This window comes from Hyperoodon ampullatus, assembly GCF_949752795.1.
Source record: "Hyperoodon ampullatus genome assembly, chromosome: 3".
In the NCBI taxonomy this organism is placed as follows: Eukaryota; Metazoa; Chordata; class Mammalia; order Artiodactyla; family Ziphiidae; genus Hyperoodon; species Hyperoodon ampullatus.
In genome coordinates this window covers 38,378,750-38,404,262 of record NC_136916.1, presented here as the reverse complement: position 1 = coordinate 38,404,262, position 25,513 = coordinate 38,378,750, and the positions used below count along the sequence as shown (strand labels likewise).

Below are 25,513 nucleotides of genomic sequence, written 5' to 3'. Positions count from 1 at the left end.
ATGCTAGGGGCTGCTAGGCCCCCAACAGTCTGCCAGCGAGCCATGTTGTTAGCTGACCACTCTCTTGCATTAAATTTAGTGGGAAGGACATTTAGGTTCTTCTTTCCCGTCCCCTGCTCAGTCACGCTGGCTGATACTGTGTGCTTTCATGCCACATGATTCAAACTTCCTTCTTACCCAGCTCCATCAATGGCACGCCCACCATGTGCCTGGCGTGTAGGATACAGAGATGACTCAAAGTCTCCATCCACAAGGAAGATCACGTCTCTGGGTCCTTGTATTTGAGCCAACTGAGTCATGATAGTGCCATTTTGGGGGAAATGGCTTTTGAAATAGATGGGAGGTACAAGAAAAAGGCCTCTCCTGTCCTCGGCAGTTTGCTTTTCCAACATAGGCCTGTGGTACTCATCTGTCTAAGGCCAGGTTAGTGACTCCTATTTCGTCATCTTAAAAAGCTGCAGCAAGGGCTTCCCTGGTGGCGCAGTGGTTGAGAGTCCGCCTGCCGATGCAGGGGACATGGGTTCGTGCCCCGGTCCGGGAAGATCCCACATGCCGCGGAGCGGCTGGGCCCGTGAGCCATGGCCGCTGAGCCTGCGTGTCCGGAGCCTGTGCTCCGCAACGGGAGAGGCCACAGCAGTGAGAGGCCCGCGTACCGCAAAAAAATAATAATAATAAAAAGCTGCAGCAAGATTATATAAGGGCCTACTGTATAGCACAGGGGGGGAAAAAGGTACAATCTGTTTGCAAGACATATATTAAGTTAACCTTAAAAATGCATTCCAATATACATTAGGTACAGACAAATACTGTTTGATTCCACTTATACGAGGGACCTAGAATAGTCAAATTCATAGAGTCTGAAAGTACATTGGTAGATGCCAGGGGCCTAGGTCGGTGGCGGGGGTGGTGAGGGGGAATGGGGAGTTACTATTTAATGGGGACAGAGTTTCAGTTTAGGAAGGTGCAAAATTCGGGAGATGGATGATGGTGAGAGTTGCACAACAATGTGAATGTACTTAGTGCCACTGAACTGTACACTTAAATATGATTAAAAATTTTTTTAAAGTGGGCTATAGAAACATTAAAAAAAAAAGATTATATACCTAAATCTTGTTACTGGTGCTAATCCTTTAAGGATTAAATACATAGAACCTCATTAAAATCCTCCTAGTATTAAAAAAACAGGTAGCTGCAGCTCTTAATAAAAGAGCCCAGGGGGTCTTCCCTGGTGGCACAGTGGTTGAGAGTCCGCCTGCCGATGCAGGGGACACGGGTTCGTGCCCCGGTCCGGGAGGATCCCACATGCCGCGGAGAGGCTGGGCCCATGAGCCATGGCCGCTGAGCCTGTGTGTCCGGAGCCTGTGCTCCGCAATGGAAGAGGCCACAGCGGTGAGAGGCCCGCATACCACCAAAAAAAAAAAAAAAAAAAAAAAGTGCCCAGGGAGGGGTTCCCAGACACTGAGGGTGTTTGGTAACTGACATCAGGTGGAGATCCCGGGAGGACCCTGCATCTACCAGCAGGCTAATCCTGGAGCTGGGCAGACACCATGTCCTTGCCTTTCCCTTGCCTGGGAGAGATGGCAGCTCTTCACAAAACACCCAACAGCTTGTCTAGGATTATGTAGACCTGGCCTTTTATCCAGATCAGAAGTGCTTGAATTTAATTAAACTGAGGCTCCCAAAGTGCCTACACAATTAGCTGTAATTGCTCCTCAGTAGTGTAGCAAATCCAAGTTACAAAATCCAAGTTTTGTAACTGCCCCAGTGACATCTGAACATCTCCTCTAGGTCTCAAATAATTAGTCTCAAACCTGGATAAAGATAGGTAGGTCCAAAAGGCATCAGATGGTGAAAAAGTAAGACTTTTCACAATTGAAAAATAAATCCTGGCCGTGCAATTACTTATGTAGATTTGGGATACAAGACAAAGGACTTGGGCTATGGGGTTAGACATGGGTCCAAAGCCCGGTGCTCCCACTCACTCACAGGGCCTAGCACAGGGCCTGGAACGTAGTGCCTCCTTCCCATTCGTTTAGATAATACTGACTGAGTGCCTGCTGAGTGCCTGGTCCCACAGATACAGTGGTGAACAACACCAGGAATATCTTTGCTTGATGGCGTTTATAGTCTAATAGAGAGGCTCATTCAATGGTAGAACAAAACTTAAAGATACAAATAATTAGCCAAGGGATGAAAAAATTAGGCAGAATTCCAAGGAAATGGTGGTAGGAACAACTGACAATAAGTCCCTTAGTACCATTTCTTATACAGGCAAATAATGTCCCCATCACAAGCTGCACACATCACTGCCCCAGCATGAGGAATGTGTTGGGTGTATTTAGCATAGTTGGAACTGGTCTAAGGAGATTTAAACATCTTTTTAAGAAATTATTCTTCATTTTCACTAGATTTTTTAACTGGCTGGATTTTTATTGAAAAAGTAATGTATATACACAGGAAAAACATTCAAATGGTGCAAAAATCTATATAGCAATGAGTCAAACTATGTCTTCCTCCCATCCTAGCCCCTGGTTCTCCTCTTCAAAAAAAAAATAATAATAATAACTGCTATAGTTTTTCAGCAAATATTCAATCAGATATGTGTACACATATAATCCCTTTAAAAACACAAATACACACAGGAGATGGTGCCATCCCACTGCTCTGCTCTTGTTTTGGTCCCTCAGTAAGCTGGCTCAGGGTCATTCTACATCAGCACACTGGACTCTACGTCGTTCTTTTTCACAGCAATTTAACTAGTCCTCTTACTGGTGGAAATTTAGGGTATTTCCACTCCTTTGCTGCTGCAAACAGCACTGCAGGAAACGTTCTTGCACATATATGCAGTATACATCTGCAGTATAAAGTCCCTCAAAGTGGAATTGCAGGACCAAAGGTTTGCCCTTTTAAAAGCATTACCACATTGCCTTCTGAAGGCTATTCCAGTGCCCACTCCCACATCAGTGGATGGACCAGCAGCTCTGGTACCCACACCCTCCCCAGTGCTGGGTATCGGCAAAGTTGATCTTTTCTAATATGGGCAGTGGAAAAGGATCGTGAATTGTCGTTTTAATTTGCATTTATTTAACTGTGAGTGACATGAAGCATCTCTCTGAACCACCCTTTTAAAAGACAAAAGAGGGCTTCCCTGGTGGCGCAGTGGTTGAGAGTCTGCCTGCCGATGCAGGGGACACGGGTTCGTGCCGCGGTCCGGGAAGATCCCACATGCCGCAGAGCGGCTAGGCCCTTGAGCCATGGCCGCTGAGCCTGCGTGTCCGGAGCCTGTGCTCCACAACAGGAGAGGCCACAACAGTGAGAGGCCCGCGTACCGCAAAAAAAAAAAAGACAAAAGAAACAGAAAATTGAAGATTTTACCCACCTTTCCTATCAACTCAGACAGGGGTTCTCAAAGTGTGTTCCCTGGACCAACATTGCCTGGGAACTTGCTAGAAATGAAAATTCTCATCCCACCCAGACCTCCTGAATCCAAGATTCTGGAGGTGGGACCTAGCAATCTGTGTCTTAATGAACCCTCTGTTTAGACCCCACTCCTAGAGTTTCTGATTCAGTAGGTGGCCTGAGGCATAAGAACTTGCATTTTGAACAATTCCCAGGCAATGCTAATGCCGCTGGGCCAGGGACCACACTTTGAGAACCGCTGGGCTAGTGCATTTTTCTTGCAGTAATATTTAACCTCAATGCAGCTTTTCTGATCCACTCTACAAGAACGATTACCAGAAAGCAGTTGTGTGTATTTAGGGCTTTAAAGATTGTTTGTGTTAGGAGTTTGATGGACCCGGTAGAGGTGCCCGGTTGGGTTGAGCAGGGGTTCACCCACTACAGAAACCTGGCTTTGAGGAAATATTTGGAAAGCAGCTACCAGGGCAACAGCCCTGCTTCAGAAGCTTCCAAAGGCAGGGCAGTGCCTCCATGTGGGCAGGTTGCTTACTGCAAGTGGAAAGGGAAGTCTGAAAAGGCTGGCCCAGAGACCAAGTAGGAGTATGCCTTAAAGAATGAGGTTCCTTAAAAAACTACAAATAGAACTACCATATGACCCAGCAATCCCACTGCTGGGCATACACCCTGAGAAAACCATAATTCAAAAAGAGTCATGTGGGCTTCCCTGGTGGCGCAGTGGTTGAGAGTCCGCCTGCCAATGCAGGGGACGCGGGTTCGTGCCCTGGTCCGGGAAGATCCCACATGCCGCAGAGCGGCTGGGCCCGTGAGCCATGGCCGCTAAGCCTGCACATCTGGAGCCTGTGCTCCACAACGGGAGAGGCCACAACAGTGAGGGGCCCACGTACCGCAAAAAAAAAAAAAAAAAAAAAGAGTCATGTACCAAAATGTTCATTGCAGCTCTATTTACAATAGCCCAGAGATGGAAACAACCTAAGTGTCCCTCATCAGATGAATGGATAAAGAAGATGTGGCACATATATACAATGGAATATTACTCAGCCATAAAAAGAAACGAAATTAAGCTATTTGTAATGAGGTGGATGGGCCTAGAGTCTCATACAGAGTGAAGTAAGTCAGAAAGAGAAAGACAAATACCGTATGCTAACACATATATATGGAATTTAAGAAAAAAAAATGTCATGAAGAACCTAGGGGTAAGACAGGAATAAAGACACAGACCTACTTGAGAATGGACTTGAGGATATGGGGAGGGGGAAAGGTAAGCTGTGACAAAGTGAGAGAGTGGCATGGACATATATACACTACCAAACGTAAAATAGATAGCTAGTGGGAAGCAGCCGCGTAGCACAGGGAGATCAGCTCGGTGCTTTGTGACCGCCTAGAGGGATGGGATAGGGAGGGTGGGAGGGAGGGACATGCAAGAGGGAAGAGATATGGGAACATATGTATATGTATAACTGATTCACTTTGTTATAAAGCAGAAGCTAACACACCATTCATTGTAAAGCAGTTATACTCCAATAAAGATGTGGGAAAAAAAAAAAAAAAGAATGCTTTCTCCTATTGGTCTGAGCCAAAGGGATCCTTGTTCCCTAGAACAGTGGTTCTCAGCCCTGGTTGCACTTTGGAGTCACCTGGAGATCTCGTAAAAGAACACCCATGCCTGGGTCCTACCCTCAGATAGTCAGATTTAATTAGTTTGGGGAGGGCCCAGGCATTAGTATTTGTTGTTGTTTTACAAGATCCTCAGGTAATTCTAATGTGCAGTCAGATCACAGGACACTGCTTTGGAGAAAAATCTAGAAATCTAGATTGGCCTTTTCAAGTGTTAAGCTACAATCCCTTGTTTAAATGATTTTTTTTAATTGTGGTAAAATACACAAAAATTTACCATTTTCATCATTTTTAAATGTACAGTTCAGTAGTGTTAAGTACATTCACATTGTTGCACAATCAATCTCCAGAACACTTCTCATCTTGCAAAATTAAAACTCCGTACCCGTTAAACAACTCCCCATTCCCCCTCCCTCCAACCCCTAGCAACCACCATTCTACTTTCTGTCTCTGTGAATTTGACTACTCCTGGTACTTCATGTAAGTGGAATCCGACAGTATTTGTCTTTTTTTTTTTTTTTTTTTTGTGGACCATTTTCAAAGTCTTTATTGAATTTGTTACAATATCGCTTCCGCTCTATGTTTTGGTTTTTTGGCCCCAAGGCATGTGGGATCTTAGCTCCCCGACCAGGGATCAAACCCGCACCCCCTGCATTGGAAGGCGAAGTCCCAACCACTGGACCGCCAGGGAAGTCCCCAGTATTTGTCTTTTTGTGTCTGGCTTTTTTCACATGGCATAGTGTCCTCAAGATTCATCCATTTTGCAATATGTGTCATAATTTCCTTCCTTTTTAAGACTGAATATATATTCCATTGTATACATGTACCACATTTGGTTTATCCATTCATCTGTTGATGGACACTTGGGTTGCTTCCACCTTTCAGCTGTTGTGAATAAAGCTGCTATGAACATGGGTGTACTTAAATAATATTTTTAAAAGAGAAGAGAAGTAACAGTTATAATAATAGTTAACATTGAATACTTACTATGCCCTGGTCTAAGCCTTTTACCTACATCACTTTACTCAGTCCTGCAACCAACTCTGTAAGGTATTCACCATTATTACCTCCATTTTACAGATGCAGAAACAGACCCAGAATGGTTTGGTAACTTGCCCAAGGTATTTTCCAAAGTTCCCTCAGGATAAAAATCATTTGGAGTATTTGTTAAAAGTACCCATTGCCAGACCCCATGCTGTATCTGTGGACTCTGAGCCTCCAGCAGGGAGCCCAGAGGTATAGATTTTCCTTGTACCCCAGGATTTGCTTGTCATCACTGGGAAGTTGAGAGCATCTCAACTTCACATCTCCCCATTTTACATCACATCTCCCCATTTTAAACCTAGCGTTTCCTAGAGATATAACATTCCTTCTATTGCTACCTTTTTTTTTTTTTTTTTTTTTGCGGTACGCGGGCCTCTCACTGTTGTGGCCTCTCCCATTGCGGAGCACAGTCTCTGGACGCGCAGGCTCAGCGGCCATGGCTCACGGGCCCAGCCGCTCCACGGCATGTGGGATCTTCCCGGACCGGGGCACAAACCCGCATCCCCTACATCGGCAGGCGGACTCTCAACCACTGCGCCACCAGGGAGGCCCCTATTGCTACCTTTTTAAAAAGAGAAACTTGGATAAATGACCTAGGTGGGGACAAAAGACTGGCGTTTCAGATTCCTAAGTTAAGATTCAGGGTTCCCTCTGGACCAGCTTTTTGTTGCTCCAGGAGGCTGTCACCAGGACCCATCAGAGGCCTTGAGAATCCGCTCAATTCATCAGCTATTTATCGAAGGGCTGCAAGGTGCCCCAGCCTCTGCTGGGTGCAGGAGGGAGAAAAACAGGAGACTTGATCTCTTATATCTCAATGGAGAGAGAGACGTACTTCCTTTTCAGGGTGACGCCTGGGTCTTTCCATGTTGGGAGGGAGCAGCTCTTGGCCTCCAGTTTTTCCCCTAGTCTTAAGCATCTTTTGCCACCTTCCAAGCCTCAGGAGCTCCGAACACTTTCAAATTGCAATCATTAGTCAAAGTCTGGGGGATCTTGTCTGGAAAGAGGCACGAGGGGACCTCTAGGAGTGTCGGGAATATTTTCCATCTTGATCTGCACAGTGGTTGCATGGGTGTAAATGCATAGATTCATCGATTGTGCACTTTCCTGGGTGTATGTTATACCTCATTAGAAATAAAAATAAAAAAGAAGGCAGCTTTATGTGTATTGTTACACAATGGCTTCTGAAACATATTGTTAAAAAAAAACAGTGCTAAGCAATATGTATGCTGCCATTGGTATTTTTTAAAAGAGTATAGGAAAGTACCTTTTACCACATCTTTTATGCCGTTTGAATTTTGTGCCATGTGCATGAATAACCAACTCAAAAAAAAAAAAACATTTAATGCAGATTTCTGGGCCTGGCCACCATCTTACTGAATAAGCTTCTTTAGGGGTGAAGCCCGGGAATGCCTGTTTCTAACGCCCTCTCCAGGTGATTCTTTGTACCCTGTGGGCTGAGAACTCCTGCGTGGGGTTGTGCTGGCCTTCCACTGTTAAAAGGAAGACAGATCCAAGGGGGAGCTTGTCCCGGCTCAGAAGGTCGTGTCCCTCAGGGTTTGTGGGTTAGGAGAGGAGCCGTTCAACTCTCTTAGGAATGTCCAGCCCTCTGAGCTGGCTTTGATAAGCAGGAAGATGTGGAAGAAGTCTGTTTTCATTTTTTTTTTCAACGAACAAAATCCATACTGTCTTCATGCTGGTCTGTCTCGTGCATGCCTCTTGGCAAAGTCCCTCACTTTCCCTGTTAGGTTTTATTTTAAGTTTTCTCCCTGCTGAGTCTGGGGCTGGGCCTTAGAAGGATGTGATGAACCCCTTTATTTGTATGGCCACTACCCTCGTCCTCTTCGCAAAGCTGCTGAGACATAACGTGACTTCACCAACTTCCCAAGGGGACACCAGTTGACATCATCCCTCCCGGGCAGACTGGGCCCAAACACCCTCTCCGTTCAGAAGTCTCCTCTGTATGTTTCTGAATGGGTCTGTCTCCCACGACACCTGTCCCTACGTCACCAAGAACATTTTATCCTAATCCCACAGAGCATCTTGGCCGTCCCTCTGGACTGAAGTTTGTCTCTCCTTCCCTTCCCCACATTGATAAGGCAGTCCTGTAAATAACATCCACTTGGTACTTTTCTTAACACCATGAATCATTATACAAGTGGGTGTAACATCCTATTTTGTAGCCTAAGAATCTAACCCCAAAGAGTATTGCTCTTGCTTTTGTTTACCTGTGTGTGCAAACACAGGTGCTCATATACACCCTGAATATCTGTTTTAATTTCCATGAGTATCCGGATAGGTTTCTCACAACCCATCTTTAAAGGAGCGTCGTACAAGCGTTTGATACATGGTCCCTTCCCTCATGGGCACTACTAATGTCGTGTTTCCTCTAATACTGAGGGGCATCTGGAACTTCGCTGCAGGCAGCCAGAGAAAAGTCTGCCTGTCTGGCTGAATGTATGTGTCTCTCTCTGCAAACACACACACACACACACACACACTCACATACACACACTCCTATACAGTCGTCCCTCAGTATCCTCAGGGGATTGGTTCCAGGATCCCCATGGATACCAAGATCCACAGATGCTCAAGTCCCATATATAAAATGGCATAATATTTGCGTATAACCTATGCACATCCTCCTGTATACTTTAAAACATCTCTAGATTGCTTATAATACCTAATACAATGTAAATGCTATGTAACTAGTTGCTGGTGCACGGCAAATTCAAGTTTTGCTTTTTGGAACTTTCTGGGATTTTTTTTCTGAATATTTTCAATCTGTATTTGGTTGAATCCACGGATGCAGAACCAGCAGATACAGAGGGCTGGCTGCGTACGTATATATTTCTCTCTCTCTCTCTCTATTAGAGTCTTAACACCCACTTAGTAACCTTCCAGCTCACATTTTCTCCAATATTTGTTGCACCCGAAATGACCAAGTCATCTTACTTCTCTGCCCATAGGCTGCACCTGGGAATTTGGAGCCATGGTAAACTACATCAGGAAGACATATCCCCTGACCCAGCTGGTGGTCGTGGGCTTTAGCCTGGGCGGTAACATCGTGTGTAAATACTTGGGGGAGACCCAGGCCAACCAAGAAAAGGTTCTGTGCTGCGTCAGCGTGTGCCAGGGCTACAGTGCACTGAGGTGAGTGATCCCGGCCACATGTTCCCACTTTTTTCTGCTGTTGGTCCTCCAGTTAGCACTCGTTTATTGAGATGCCCCAGTGCACCAGACATTGGTCCATGAAGAGCAGGGGAAATGCTGGGGCAGACTGAGCAGAAGTTTCTGGGTCTTGGATTCACCTTGTTTTGCTTCCACATCGTACACTGGATTTGTCCTATCAGACCCCTTAAGCCTGGGATATGCAGCTCTATTTAGGGATCAGATCTGTGATTGAATAAGCCAAAGCCCCTCTTAATAGCTGCTGTTCCCCTTTGGAGTCTCTGTGAGATGATTTAACTCTGTTCGTGCTCCAGGAGTTTTGTAGAACTGTGGGTTTATGAAAACAGAGGAGACTTGGTGAACCAGGGTCTGAGAACTGGGCCTTATGACCGCAGATTCCTCCTGTCTACCAAAGAATTGAGTCTCAGGTGGCATCTGGAAGGGGTCTTTAGAAACCATTTAATCCATGCCCTCACTGTCAAATAGTCGTCTCTCTCAGACATCCCAGAATCACACACAAGAGTTGACCTACTGGGTAAAGGTTTACCTCTCCCCTTAGTCTCCCGACAACAGAACCCCAAAGGAGGAGTCCTAGGAGGGCATTATCGTCTTCTCTGACCCCCCACCAGATCAGTGTTGTCCTAGATCACTCCAGGATCACCACACACACACATTCACACACACTCACACACACACACACTCATACACACCACACTCACACACACATCTTTCCAGACTCTTTAAATGCATTCATATTTTTTCCTGTACTCACTGCTCATGATAATGTCTTTTGTGTTACCAATGGGTATGACTAGTTTATTAAAGAACTCTTGAAATCCAAAATCATACAAAAAAGTAAAAACAAACAAACAAACAACTCCCTGATTGATCCAGTCTAATGCCAAAGAGTCCTTATAGTTAATAAATGAATCCTTCCTTTTTGCCTCACCTATATCTCTCATGGTGTAGTTTAAACCTATCTTGTCATTTTCTAATGGATAAGGGGCTACGTTATTTCTAAAAATATCTGTTACTGGAATGTGAAGTCAACACATCCAAAGGGCAAATGCAGGCTCAGAATTCAGCCTCTGCCTGAGCCTTAAAGCTGGCCAAAACAGAGAATTTTAATGTACCCAAAAATAGACATGAAAGACATCCCTGCTGGAACCTTTCCTGAGTTCCAGCGCCAGGGCCTAGTCCTAACCTGCAATATGGAGATGACGGTAATAATAAATGGTACCTACCCCATGGCGCCATTGTGAGAGTCAAATGAGTTAATGGGCATGAACTACTTGCAACAGTGCCAGGCATGTAGAAAGTTAAGTCAATAACTGTTAATTATCATCATTATTCATTGTAAAATGAGAAGTGGACTAGATCAGTGGATAACAAAGACCAATCTAGCGAACTAGCGACTGCCTCACTTCGTTAAGAATCACTTGGAGGATCGTGTTAGAAATAAACTCATTTTCTTGGGCCCCAGCCCTGGAGATCCTGATTCATGCATCTGCGGCACAGGGCCGGGAATCTGCGTTTGGACACATTTCACAGGTGACTCCTGAGATTTAGCCACGTTTAGCAGTCATTGGGCCTGGGGACCTCAGCGGTCTCTCCAGCTCTAATATTGCAGGACTAGGTTAGTCCCCTCGTCCTCCTGATGGGAATCCTCTCCTTCACTCCTCTCTACACTCTGGTGAGCCAGGACATGTGCCTTTATTTTGGCTTGGCTAAAAATATTCAAGTCCCAATTCATAGCCATTATGTAACCAGAGTTAACCGAAGTCCCATCCTGCCCAGTGACTGGAGTATTAGAGCAATGAGCAAAGGGCCCGCCACAGGATCCGAGGGAGCAGGACCTGGCAGGAGCCCTTGTCACCTGACAAGTGGTCCAGTTTTTGGCAAGGCTCTAGCATCTGTAAAAATCAGAATCGCTGAAGTCCCCTCCTCAACCAAGTGCTGTCAAATTACTGTGAACACTGACTTTGTGTTCAGAGAGCCCTGGATTTGACACGCAGGAGGATGTAGGACAAGTTTGTTTTCATTTATTTTTCAACGCGCAGACTCTTCGGTAACAGCCTGATTTCATTTTGCTGCAACAGCGCCATCTGCTGCTGGCCAAGCACACGACTCACGCGTTTGCCGATCCACGGTGTTCAAACTAAGGCAAAGGTTTAAGCTAGGAAACTGACCAACATCTGTGCGGTGCTAAACATTTTGCAGGCGTGGTCTACACCACTTCTCTCTGAGACCTCAAAGATCTTGATACTCATAATCATTGTCACATCTGCCTCCTGCAAAGAGGAGAGAAACAGGCAACTTTATCCTCTAGAGCACAGGGAACTAATGCTAAGGCTAAGATCCTGTGGCCCTACACACAGGAACTGGCAACAGGTCAAGGAGACACCATCGCCCTATGTGCACCCCCAACATTTTAATGAGTTCAGGTCCCCCCAACAGTTTAATGAGATCTACTCGCTAAATAACAGTGGCTTACTTTAAACCAGCATAACCTTTTGTTTCCTGCCAAGGCTTAAGGGCAATGAGCCTTTTCAGCACTGGGATGATGGCAGCCATGCTTCCTATATGCCAAGGTGGAGCGGGGAGGGCTCGTCTGCCTCTGCAGGGGCCACACAGGAGTTCATGCTTCCGGTAAATCCCTCCTCGTTGAGTCTACACAACCGCTTGTCAGTGATCCATCCCCTCCCTCTGGCTTCTCGTCCCTTTAGCGCACCTCCCCACTAACCAGAGCCAGTTCTAGGCTCAGAAGCCAGCGCCTGCTTGCTGTAGTTAGAGCAGTATAGCTGCTGCTAAACTAGCTCATCTTTGATGAGGTGCTGAACCAGTGAAGGAGGGAAACAGATGTCCCAAAACTACATGGTATCCAGCTGACTTAACATGTTGCCTCAGGATAAACAGCAGCCAACTAACTAGCCCCGGAAATGTGTGTGGTCAGACTCAGCCTAACTCTCTGGTTTAATTAATCATTTGAAGCTATCATGAAGACCTTCATTATAAATTCATCCAGTGAACAGCAACCAGACAGAAATGCAAGAGGGAGAAGTAGTGATGCCGAAAGGTTACCCGTGATTAATTCATTCATTGATTCTTTGATTCATTCAGCAAGACACCCTTCTAGGTAATAGGACACAACCGTGAACAAGGCCAACAAATTCCCCACCCTCGTGGAGCCTAAAGAAAAGGGAAGGGAAGCTCTTGTGGTCTCATTTCAGGTAAAATCAAGTCGTCATTGCTGAGGAAGCCCTCAACAATCTTACACTGAAGAATCCGCCAATAATAATATGGTTAAATACAAGCATTCTGTTGCAGTTTGGGTGTAAGAGATAGTCTGTATCTGCTTAATGGCAATAGAATGATGTTTACACAATAGCAAACCAAGAAATAAGTGTCACTAATGGTGACATGCTAGGCATATGGATGCCAAGGAAGTCCTCAGTCAAGTGGGGAGTCAGTGGGGAAGGACATTTTTTTTTTTTTTTTTTTTTTTGCGGTACGCGGGCCTCTCACTGCTGTGGCCTCTCCCGTTGCGGAGCACAGGCTCCGGACGCACAGGCTCAGCGGCCATGGCTCACGGGCCTAGCCGCTCCGCGGCATGTGGGATCCTCCCGGACCCGGGCACGGACCCGTATCCCCTGCATCGGCAGGCGGACTCTCAACCACTGCGCCACCAGGGAAGCCCGCTTTACCGTTTTTAAAAGTTTCACACACATGATTTCATACACTCCCATAATAACCCTTCCCCCCACGGCCCCTCCCCCTTCCCTCTCCCCACGATAACCACTAGTTTATTCTGTGAGTCTGATTCTTTTGTGTTTTATTCACTAGTTTGTTGTATTTTTTAGATTCCACATATAAGTGTTTTCAGGTTTTGCCGTGCACTGATTTTCTCCACACACACCCCCCCTTTACACACTCCTGTTATTAAGCCAGAAAAACATGCTTGCAGGGTAGGAAGCCGAGTAGCGAATGTGTTCAAATGACAATTAAAGCAGGTCCTGTGACGAAGAGAAGTCCAAGGTGGTGCAAGGAGGGGGTCAGGAGTGTCAGCAACAAAGCCTGTGGCCCCAGAGAGCTTTCTGGCTGGGGCCTCATGTTCAGCAACGTTCAGCTGTTCTGGTGTCTCTACAGGTAGTTTGAGGACCACGCATCCAAGCCCACGTTCCAGCGTAGGGAGCCAGCGCTCTCCAGCGGCAAGAGCTCTGCCTCCTGCCCTCGCCAGCCCCATCCTCTCCTCTCCAGGACGCAGTCCCTCTCACTGTCACTTGTGGTTCTTCCAGGGCCCAGGAAACCTTCATGCAGTGGGATCAGTGCCGGCGCTTCTACAACTTCCTCATGGCCGACAACATGAAGAAGATCATCCTCTCGCACAGGTGCGGGGCCTTCCCTATCCCTTGGGGGACAGTTCCTTTCTGAGCTTATTTCACTAAAAGCCAAAATTCCTCTTTCTCCAGGAAAAAAAAAAAAAAAAGGCGGGGGTGGTACACATTGTCTGCTGACTGTTTTGTGACTTGGTTAGAAACAAACTTGTCCCAAGCTACCAAATTCACCAAATCGCTTTCTGCTTCCATAATTTCGAAAAGTCCAAGAAGAAAGAGAAACCGTTTCCACACCATTCTTTCCCAAATGCGGGCAATCCTGAGGGTGGCTTGTCACTGTTGGGGAGCTTTTCTCCTTAGGATGCTTTGGTGCTTGGGAATCCAGAATCGTTCTCTGCTGGCTCTTGGGGTTCTGACCAAGCAGCAGCGTGACAGGAGTCCGGCCGCTGATGCCAAGCGTGGTGTCCACACTCTCCATGCTCTGCCTGCCCGTCTCCTGCTCAGAATCCTTTGGTGGGTTAGCCCCTGACAAGTGCTTAGAGCAGCGCCTGGTCTTCAGTAGCACTCAAGAAATATTAGTGATGATTTCATCGTTGTGATTATTAGCGATATTGGCTCTCCCTCCTCCCCCATGCCTCCCTCCCTCTCCAGCTGGACCAGGCCTCTCAGAGGCCCACGTGCCCTCTGGCCTCTCCCACACCACTTATGCCCTTGCTGAGGACCCTCTTCCCCTCACCTCTGCTTGTCCAAACCCAGCCCATCCTTTTAGGTCTATCTCGGCTATCTGCCTCTGTGAAGCTAGCTCCTCCCCCCACAAGTCGTTTTTCTGCTGCCTCCGCAGTGTGAGTCCCACATCATGAACTAAACTGGAAAGGACTGGAAGGCTCGGGCATGTTTTGATTCCCCCAGAGCCTGGTACATATTGGGCACTCAAAACGTACAATTTTATGGGGTTTTTGATGCCATCCTAGGAAAAGCAACCTGACTGAATGATCAGTTTCTTATCCTGTTTTTCTCAGTGATTAAAAGAAAATGTACCGCCCACCCGGCCAGCCAAGCATCCCAGATTGGGCTTCCTGTGGGTGGGGTTCACGTGGTGCCTGGGCAAGGCCGGTGCTCGCAGGCCCCTCAGGCTGCCAGGCACATCCCCAGGCCCTGGTGTTGGGTGGGTGGAGGGCACAGGGAGACTTATGTCCCCCGGGCTGGCTGATTTTCTGCTCAGATCGTGGTGTGTGAGCATCAGTTGTGTGCTGGGCCCTGATTCAGGTGTGGCTCAGCTGAGGTTTGGATGGATCCAGGGGTTTGCTGAGGTTCCAGCAGGGGTGAAACCAGGCCATCAGACACCAATTCCAAGTCCTCTGTCTGTCTTCCCATACCTCTGCAATGGAAAGTGAACTCCTTCCTCCCAGGGAACATTTGTTTTGCTACTGGGCCCATAATAGTCTTGCCATTAATAAATTAGTCCAAAAGGTCCATCATATAATTCTTTTTTTTTTTTTATTTATTTATTTTTGGCTGTGTTGGGTCTTCATTTCTGTGCGAGGGCTTTCTCTAGTTGCAGCGAGTGGGGCCACTCTTCATTGTGGTGCGCGGACCTTTCACTGTCGTGGCCTCTCTTGTTGCGGAGCACAGGCTCCAGACGCGCAGGCTCAGTAGCTGTGGCTCACGGGCCTAGTTGCTCCACGGCATGTGGGATCTTCCCAGACCAGGGATCGAACCCGTGTCCCCTGCATTGGCAGGCAGATTCTCAACCACTGCACCACCAGGGAAGCCCCGTCATGTAATTCTTAACAAACTGGCAGAGTCCTCTGCATGTGATCTCAGTGTATTTACATTTTTTAAATTTACCACAGAAAGCCAAATACCTAGAAATTTTAGGGACACTTTATTATAATTTTTTTCTCTATCAGCATTGTCTTTTCTTTTTTTAAATTTTTTTCTAGTTTTATTGGGACACACTTTAAATTGTGAATTCTATCCTTTAAGTATATAATCTTCCTAATACTCTTTTGAAAAAAAAATTTAAGAAATCTGTTCCTCTTCTTTGGAAGAGGTTGTGAATGGATACCAGAGCATTTAGTTTCCGTAATGAATTTTTCCCACTGTAGGGCCAAACCTCAAAGCAAACTCAGTCTTCCTTCAGCTGTGTGAGTGAGAGCCCTTGCTGGGAATGGATGTGTAAATGTGCACATTTTGATCTCTGCCTTTGTTGTCATCCTCTTCAGATGGATCATTTTCATACTGAAAATAATTACTCTTCTGAGTATACGTTAGCTTTTTAGCTAACATATTGGAGGGCTGTTGATTTGCCCAAATGCTGAATGAGTTAACCGTTATCTTCCTTGTTAAGTGACACAAAGGGCTCATAAAGAGAAAGGGGTTCTGCTAAAGGCGGCGGTGTCAACACCAGTGTAAAGATGGGGCCTCCACAACTTTAGACTAAGGCCCCCCACTGTTTGGCTGACAGCCCACCACAGGCCACAGAGCCCATCCTGAGACCTCTCTGCAGGGCCAGTTTTGTAATAGTCACCTAGGCTCAAACACAATCTTCAGTTTGTCTAGCTGCCCCTTAGAGAGGGGCAAGGAAAATAAGGTCTTGCTGTTGATCCTTCTTCAGTTATTCAAAAGTCAATAGTGCAAGCGCATCCTCTGGGACATTCTGAAAGCTGAAGGGATTTATTTCTAAGTTACACACAGACGCTATGTCAGAGACTCTCTCCTGGCTTGCCTCTGGGCAAGGAAGTAGGCTCGGCTGCGGTTGTTTATCATGTGCTTTAAAAAAAATTTTTTTTCAGCTTTACTGAGGTATGATTGACAAAATTGTAAGATATTTCATTGTACAGTGTGATGATTTGGTTTATCATCTGCTTTTCATTCTCTGTTTGCTTCTTGTCTCATTGTAGGCAAGCTCTTTTTGGAGACCATGTTAAGAAACCTCAGAGCCTGGAGGACACAGACTTGAGCCGCCTCTACACAGCCACATCCCTGATGCAGATCGACGACAATGTGATGAGGTGTGCCCATGCTCTGGGGCAGGGTGCCAGGCGGGAGGTAGCAGGCCGTTGCTGCCCAGCGCCAGGGGTTTCCTCTGCCCACTTTAGTGTTAAGGGTTTTTTTTTTTTTTTTTTTTTAATGTCCACTGTTTAAAAACTGAAGATTTCACAGAGAAATCCAAATTTCTAATGTCTCTTAAAAAAATAGGAAGAGGACTTCCCTGGCGGTCCAGTGGTTAGGACTCAGCTCTTCAAATGCAGGGGGTGCGGGTTAGATCCCTGGTCAGGAAACTAGGATCCCACATGCCACATGGCATGGCACGGCCAAAAAATGTAAAAAAAAAAAAAAAATAGGAAGAGGCTCTGACCACTCGTTCTACATTCCTGCATGGCCAACTGAGCTTGAACTGGGGAGCTGGGGTATGCGTGCCCTAGTTGTCCACAGTCCTCAACACTGGGTCAGGGATCAGATATCACATAAACTGCATGTGGCAATGGAGTAAAAGGAGAAGGAAAATATTTCTTGTACCTGCCTATGTCTCTATCAAAAGTAGGAAAACCAAAAATAGACCAAAAGAGCTGTGTGTTACAAGATAAATGGACAGAGCCTCTTCCTTTAGGGGCGTAAAGACTCTCCTTTGAGTGTAATATGCAAACCCCGCCCACTTCACTCAGTTGCCCTTTCCCTGCCGCCCCTCCAGGCCTCTCCAGGCACCTGAGGTCACCACACTGACAGTGTCCTCTTTCCTGGCACCAGTAGTTTCTGATTGAGGTTAGCATTATCTGGAAAAGGTAAAGTTAATCTCTGACCTCATCGTTCTCTTGAAAAAGTCATCCTTTTTATTTAGAGATCACTTGATACCTTCAGGTGTGGCCTAAAGCAAGCTAGTGTTCATCCAATAGATGGGGACATATTGACCTGAGAGTATGAGATCTGTATTTACCTTCCTTATGCGATTTTAGTAGCCTTCTTACACCAAGTAACTTTGAAATATGCCCATGAACAGTTACTCAAAGGAAATGGAGATTGGGAAATTGCTGGCACATTCAGAAGGTGAGAATGAATTATACCCACCCTCACTTACGATGGGGTGTGCAACTTTACTGTGGTGCAGACACTACACTAATGAGAAAAAAAAAACTTACTTAAATATCATTCATCTTCTAAATTTTTTTAAGCGCAAAAGAGAGTGTTCTTCAACTCTTCCTTTTTAATAGCGCTAGATAGTAGCAGTTTTCATGATCATAACCAGTTTGGGCAGCCTCCTCATCAACCTGCCACCAGTAATACTGGAGGATGAGAGTGTCTTCCTGGCCCACTGAGACCTCAGAGGGGCTGATTTCATGGAGACAAATGTCCTAGAGATGATTTCTGCACTCAGCCTCCTCCCTGTCAAGTTTGGCCCAAATAGTCCAACCTGAGGGTCCTTCACTGGCAGAGATGTCTAAGGAGCCTGGGAGTGGAAGAGATCCACAGCTACAGGGGAGCCAAGATGCCCTGAAGACCCCAGTCAGGACCAAAAAAACCCTACTGTTCACAAACCAGAGGCCTTCATCTGTGTCAGAAAGAAATGAGGTTTCCAGAGATCCTCTGACCTGGGGTTGACTCTGTCTCCTGGTGTCAGAGCTCCAGGCTGAATCGTGCCGGCCTCTCAGAGCACAGGGCAGGGCAAAGCTGCAGGACCTGCCCACTGGAGCACTGAAGGGTTTGTTAATGTCAGTGTGTCTCTGACTACTGCTCCATGGAGGACAGAGTCAGTAACTTTGAATCCCTGTCTCATTTCTATTATCCAGTATATATTTCATTCCAGTTCACAGTGGTCCAGATCACTCTGCCAGGAAGAATTCTGTTGAAAGCAAAGTTCTAGTAAATGTCTTCGAATTGCAGCTTCTTAGTGTCTACAGTGACATCTGGTTTTATGCTGCCTCAAAAAGATGTAACATCCGCTAATAATTACTACAGATAACACTTACTGAGTAATTACTCTGGGCCAGTCACTGTGCTAATAAAATGTCACTTTAATGTCATAAATCTCACATTAAAGAAGCTTCTGTCCCTAGCTCCATTTTACAGAGGAGAAGCTCCCAGAGGTTAAACCCTTTGCCTAAGGTCCATGGTCAGTAAGTGACAGAGCCAGGATTTGAAGCCAATGCCAAAGCTGGGTGCTCTTAACCCTTAACTCCGGTACCTGTGTATATTCTACTGATATGATGAGCTAGTGTGAGAACTGGCACAGTAATAAAATCAATTCAACATTCCAATCTTATTTCAGGTGTTGTTTTGTCTTTTTCCTTTGTGTGTTTGTGTCCCAGGAAGTTTCATGGCTATAACTCCCTGAAGGAATATTACGAGGAAGAAAGCTGCATGAGGTACCTGCACAGGGTGAGTGACCGCATCAACTCAGGGAGCAGCATCTCAGAATTAGTATCGCCCCATCCAGCTCCACCCATGATATAACAAGCATCCCTCCTAAGCTTCCCTGGTGGAAGCTCTCCCAGCATCTGGCTGTAACTGCTCTAGTTGTTGACTTGGGTTTATTATTGAACCAAACTTTGCCCCTCTGTGACCTCCATATAATAATCCCAGAGCTGCCCCTTAGTGCAGTGAAAGCCCTTAAAATCACTGCCGCACCAATTTTTTTCTTAGTCTTCCTTTGACTGTATAATCCTGCCTGGTTCCTACCATGGTTCCTCACAGGAAGTCCGTGTAGATCTCTTATAATCCTAGACCCTGTTTTGGTCATCGTGTATTTTGTTGGTGTGGTGCCTAGGACTGAACTCAAAATTCCTGCCATGATCTGGCAAGCACAGAGTAAAACAGATGCATTTCTTTATCAGAATGATAGTGGAGCATGTCTTTTGTCGAAGTAGACTTATATTAATGCAGTAGGTTAGTTGAAGTAGGTTTACATTAATGCAGGTGTGAGCAGCTACAATAAACTCTGTATTAAATTAAGCTTGTGATAATAAATAAATAAGCTTGTGGCCAATCATAACCCCCATGTTTTTTACCTGAACCACCACCAAATCAGTCTCTCCCCTTCTGTCTTTGAACAATTGCTCTTTCTACTCAAACACAGGACTTCCCATTTATCCCTATCAATGTCCACCTGTTGTTTGGCCCACCACTCCCCCAGCTTAAGCATACCGTTATGAATGGCAGTTCTGCCTTCGTGTCATATCGGCCACCCCTCCTACTTTAGCATCATCATCCAGGCTTTTCATGTCTTCATTTAAGCCATTACAGAAACGTGAAGCTGTCCAGAGCCAGTGTCAGGGGCTTCCAGGTGAGGCAACGAGTCATTACGTTCCTGGGCATGGCTGTTCAGTAATGTCTGAGCACCCCCATCAGCACCACCTCTGCTAAAATGAAAAAGGACACTTACTGGCTGTATTGATAACTGCATGTTGAATGCAAAGCTGCCAAGAGCTTCCCGATATCCACCAGCCTGCTCCTGTTTTCAACCTTCAGATTCTTCTAGAAAGCCTCCTTTGTCTGGAGTGGAGCACACTCCTTTTTTCTTCCCCACCATATAAATTGAATGAATATGTACATAACTCTGTAAAGTCATTTTTCGGAAAGGTATGGCTAATCTGAGACACTGTGCGGGCAATCAGAAATATTTTGCCAGTGAGTATTGTAGAGTCTTTACCCTTGCTCCATCAGAGCACGTGGGTCACCTAGGACACCGAGCTTGGCTCCTGCACATGCCTGCCAGGGCTGTGATCACAGCAGCAGTTATCATTCCTGCCACCACCAGGAAATACGGGGTGTCCTTAGTCCACATGTTCAGGAAACTGAGCACTGACCCTCTTCCCTTTGCTTCAAAGACATATCCGGTAGTGTATTTGAGCCTTGGATCAATGGGGTCTAAAAAAAGAGAACTGATCATTTAATTCTGCTTTATTTTCTTGTTTCAGATTTATGTACCTCTCATGTTGGTGAACGCAGCCGATGACCCCCTGGTGCATGAAAGTCTTCTAACCATTCCAAAATCTCTTTCAGGTAAGTGTTTCTTCCTGCTGCTCCCTCAACCACTCAGCAAATTGCCACAGTATGTCACCTTCATCGTGCTGTCATATCCTGGCGATCAGAGTATCTCTTGGCAGTATTCTTATTTATTCTAGCCTGATAGTTCTGGGGCTATGATGGAGCCGGGGTGGAGCCTTTTCATGTTCTGTCCTGGTGCAAGAGACAGGATCATCCTTTATATCCATAGCCAAGAGGTTCGGGGAGTCCCCTGGTGTTCTGTGAAATTATGGCCTCAGGGATGTGGCTCCATGAAGTCTGAGAGTTTGACTTAAAGAGATATTTAGACTTAAAATTTGACCTGAAAAGCAAAACAAAAAAGCCAGTTCTGCTACCTCTTGTGACAGACAGCCTCCCCATCTGCTTTGAGGATAAAAATATAAGCAACTGACAAAGCAAAGAAGGTTGTTCATGAGAATGTTATCTTGCCTCAGGCTTGCACGGCCTCACACCATGCTAGGTAGGAGCTATGGGAGAAACTAGAAAGAGGGTAATGGAAGGAAACACTTGGGTCACAATCTAAAGTTACTTTGCATTGTACCTAATCTCCTCCCTTCCCAGTCCTCTGTGATTACGTTTCCTCTTATAAATACCATATGTTAACCAGGGGGAAAAGGGGTACTTCTGATTGTCTTATGACCCCAAGTTAAAGAGTAGATAACATAGCAAGCAGATAAAGGACCCATGCCCAGACAGAACTCCGTTCTCTGCTCAGAGTGAATGCATGTGTCGCAGGTGCATTATGTGATAAAAAGCTATGTGTCAATCGTCTATCAAACCACAGGCTCCCTACACAAAAGCAGCCACGTGGGCTGCAGCGAGAGGAAGCAGCCATGCTGGTTTCCTTCTGCATATCTAAAGTAACATCCATAGCAGTAACGCTGTCACACAGAAACTTACAAAATAGCAGCCAAAAGGGAAGAATAAAGGGGGTCAGACAAGAAAAGAGCCCTTGCAGAGCCAGAAATGTGAGTGCCAGAAGTGCCTCAGAGGCCTGGAGCAGCCAGCAAGGGACCCGTTGTCACTTATGCCCCTGGGAAGAGAGATGCTCCCTGTGGTACCTGACTGTGCCTGGCTGCCCATTTTGCACACATCTTCGGTAATGGCTTTACCAGGCCATGCAGGACTAACTTAAACGTGGACTCATAAAGTCAAGCTCCAGGTTAATAATTCTCAAATGGCCGTTTAGCACGTGCCATTGAGAGCTTGGCCGTCTTTTAATGCAACTTGCAGCTTTATGTTTTAGCCTTGAAAAATAAAGTTCTGTAATGGAAAATCATTGACTCCATTGAATTCATCTGGTTCTCTAGTAAATAAGAGTGTAAGTGTTATGAATCCCTCCTCAAAGCCTGGTCCCCACCAGTAGCATCGGCATCACCCGGGAGCTTGTCAGAAATACAGAATCTGGGGACTTCCCTGGTGGCGAAGTGGTTAAGACTCCACGCTCCCAATGCAGGGGGCCCGGGTTCCATGCCTGGTCGGGGAACTAGATCCTGCACACTGCAGCTAAGAGCCTGCATGCCACAACTAAAGATCCCACATGCCGCAACTAAGACCCAATGCAGCCAAATAAATAAATAAATATCTTTTAAAAAAAGAAATGCAGAATCTCAGCTCCTTCCCCAGGCCAGTTAAAGCCGAATCTGCATTTTAAGGCAGTCTCCCAGGTGATTTGGATACACGAAGTTGGGGGGTACTTGGCTGTACAATTAAGTCAGCTGGGGAGTTTTAGCAACACCAGTGCCTGGGTCCTCCCTCTCTCACCTACCACCCCCCAACTCCACCCCACCCCCACCCTCAAATCAGAATCTCATTGATCTGGATGCAACATAGGGATCATAAAAAAAACCCAGGTGATTCTAATATGCAGCCAAGTTTGAGAACCACTTAGAGTTTTAAGGATCTCCTAAGGCGCTACCCATTCTGCTCCAAAGCCAAGCTGCTATTCCAAAACCTGCTAGGTCCCACCATCTTGCCTGCCCCCACCAAATCTCCCTCCCGCTTTGGTGAATGAGGCAGAGGGAGTAGAAATCAGATGCCCACTTAGGTGACACCTTCGCCTGTGGGGAAAGCCTGGGCCGCCCTAGCCAGTTCACTTTTGCACCTCCTGCCCTGGAGCTGGTCAGAGAACAGTGACTCACTCAGCTGCCTTTCTCCTGCAGAGAAACGGGAGAACGTCATGTTTGTGCTGCCCCTGCACGGGGGCCACCTGGGCTTCTTTGAGGGGTCTGTGCTGTTCCCCGAGCCCCTGACATGGATGGATAAGCTGGTGGTGGAGTACGCCAACGCCATTTGCCAGTGGGAACGTAACAAGTCGCAGTGCTCTGACACGGAACAGGTGGAGGCCGACCTGGAGTGAGGCAGCCCCCGGACTCTGGTGCGCGCCAGCTGCCCTGGTCACCGGCTGTTTCAGGTCTCCCATCTCCCTCAGTGACCTGGATCTGACCTCACACCATCAACGGGGACCACCCACTAGACACACCTGACTTGAAGTAGGTGGCCGTCCCTGGGAGCTCCAGGCAATTTTGTGCTTAGTTACTGGTTTTCTCCACTGCATTGTTAGCCATGGTGACAAGCAACAGAGTTTTCACCCTCCTGTCTGGTGTCAGCATCTGATTGCTTTCAAGCCAATTACATCCAGTTTCCCTTTTAAAAATGTGTCTGAACAGCAGTTTTGCTTTGCCAATCAGAAGGCTTTTCCCCAAGAGCAGTGAAGGATGTATGTTATTTTGTGGTGGTGTATGTGTCCTGACATAGACCCTAAAAAGAGCCAATGCTGTAGATGCAGCTCAGCTTGGGAGCCGGGGACCCTGGGCCTCCCAGGCCAAGACTGTGGCCTCCTACATGGCAAAGAAAATTCCCTTGAGTCACAAACCAAGTTTCTCCCTCACTGTCCTCTAAGACAGTTTTCCCACAGGTTGCTTATGATGAGAGTTACCTGGGGCGCTTGTTACAAATTCAGCCTCCCAGGTCCCTCCCCTTGGAGAAGCTGTTTCAGTGGGTCTGGGAAGGGGCCTGGGGATTCTAATTTTTGACAAGTGCCCCAGGTGATTCTCCTCACCAGGCAAATTTGAGAAGCACGGCTGTGCAGAGCCTTTAAATTAGAAACATCTCGGTAGTTTGTGTTGTTGAAATTCGTAGTCAGAGTTATCTCTTAGATCCCAGGAGCCTCCAAAGCTGCAAGGCCTGTCGCGTACGGCTGCCCTGGTGCGATCGCTATGTGATGTCTCAGAAAGGGCTTGGGCTGGGGGTGAAGACTTCAGGCCATGCCTGACTCTGCCTCTCACTGGCTATATGACCCTGGAAAAGTCCCTTTGAACTTTTGTTTCTTCACCTGTAAAATGGGGGACTTGGGCCAGGTAGATTGCCGATATCGCTACCAGTTCTAAAGTTCAATGACAAACTCAGTTTACTGAGGTTTGAGAGAACACCTCTCCAGGGGAGCCTGAGAGCTATTCTAAGCATGTAGACGTCATCATTTGCCTTTCTTTTTTTTTTTCTGTCCCTCATTTCATATAAAGAGGGGTTTTTTTGGTGTTTTTTTTTTTTAAGCACTCAGTTATAATTTTATTTTTTTAACCCAGGTCTCTCTAACTCTGGCTTTTGATACCAAACAATTCAAAAGTTGGATCTGAGTTTGGAGAAATATCTTTCTAACTGAAGAGGGTGTGATTTTGAAACCAGATTTTGTAATGTAATAGCTCATATTTGTAGCGTGTTGGATAGATCTTTCCAGAGTGTTATCTTCTCAAATGAAAAGTAACTCTACATTTCAAGTACTCCTTTCCTCCAATCCTGTGGTACTTGAATATCTAAAATTCCTGCACTTTGAAAAATCAGCAGTTGCTATCTGGAACTAAACAGAATTACAAGTGAAATGACCTAGATACTTTAAAAAAAAATTCCCGGCTTCCTCTCCTTTGCTATAGGACAGACAGGAATGTAAATAGTGGGTCTGTATGTGGATGTTTAAGGGGTAAAGGGAGCCACCTGAGGGCCTGGATGCAGCCCCTCATGGCCGCAGGTGGATGTAGTTTGGGCATCGGTCCAAGTCATGTGACAGTAATGTCTGTAACCTGAAGAAGTTGTTTTCTGACAATCACCAGATCATCCTAAATAATAACATCAAAAACAGCCGTATCTGAAGAGACTGAGACTTCTATGGTCTCAGCTTTGCTTCGGTACAATTTCTCACACACACCAAATTCATCATTGTGACTTTCCCCCCAAGTTGTTACTTTTCAAATGCTTTTCTTTTTCATGTTCTTTTAGTACAAATTGGCACTTTATCATCTACCCCTCAATTTCGAAGCTAGTCTCTCCCCTCTGTTACTTTTCCCTCCAACCAACAACCACAGCTATAATCTAGAAGGTTCATGGTCATATATCCTGCTACAACCTTCATGTCTCAAGACCTTTTTTTGTGAAATTAGATGAACGAAGCAATAACTTAATGGGGTTGAATCACCATCCCAGGAAGCAAGAGGCTCCTTTTCATTTGCCTTAGGTCACATCCCTTGATCTATTCCGACAAAGTAGTGGCCAGGTACTAGCTCCATTCAGGAGGAGAAAACAGTCCTGTTGTCACACACTTGGCGGGGATGGGGGCAGAAGTCCTTGGAGCCTGGTGTGCACGGCAGTTCTGGTGGCCCACGGAGGAGAGGCAGGGCTCGGGGCACAGCCTTTGTTGCCACATAACCGGAATTTACCCCACGGGACTGTGGAGACCGCGTCCCAGCTGAAATCTTTTTAGTGTGTAACTCTGAATGGCACTTACATTCCATTTTGGCTCACATGAAATCAACTGAAGGCCTCTGTTCAAGCTTCAGGATCTCAGGCATGGAAATAAGAGTGTAACTGTGGCTATCTTACAGGAAAATTCTTGTTTGTCCCTGAATGAGAGCACAGAG

The 25,513-nt window shown here is 46.2% G+C and overlaps 1 protein-coding gene across 1 annotated transcript in view; it reads left to right on the top strand.

Annotated features, from left to right (window-relative positions):
• The window catches only part of ABHD2 (abhydrolase domain containing 2, acylglycerol lipase), a gene marked incomplete at its 5' end in the record, with an annotated part of 69,284 nt that extends 46,060 nt beyond the window's left edge, over positions 1 to 23,224 (top strand). The window contains 6 exons of the mRNA XM_079700265.1: positions 9,045 to 9,228; positions 13,542 to 13,634; positions 16,484 to 16,594; positions 18,887 to 18,956; positions 20,495 to 20,579; positions 22,766 to 23,224. Coding sequence (XP_079556391.1) covers positions 9,045 to 9,228; positions 13,542 to 13,634; positions 16,484 to 16,594; positions 18,887 to 18,956; positions 20,495 to 20,579; positions 22,766 to 22,962 — 740 coding nt within the window. The 3' untranslated portion in view covers positions 22,963 to 23,224. The remainder of the gene's footprint in view (positions 1 to 9,044; positions 9,229 to 13,541; positions 13,635 to 16,483; positions 16,595 to 18,886; positions 18,957 to 20,494; positions 20,580 to 22,765) is intronic.
• Between the last annotated feature and the right edge of the window lie 2,289 nt (positions 23,225 to 25,513).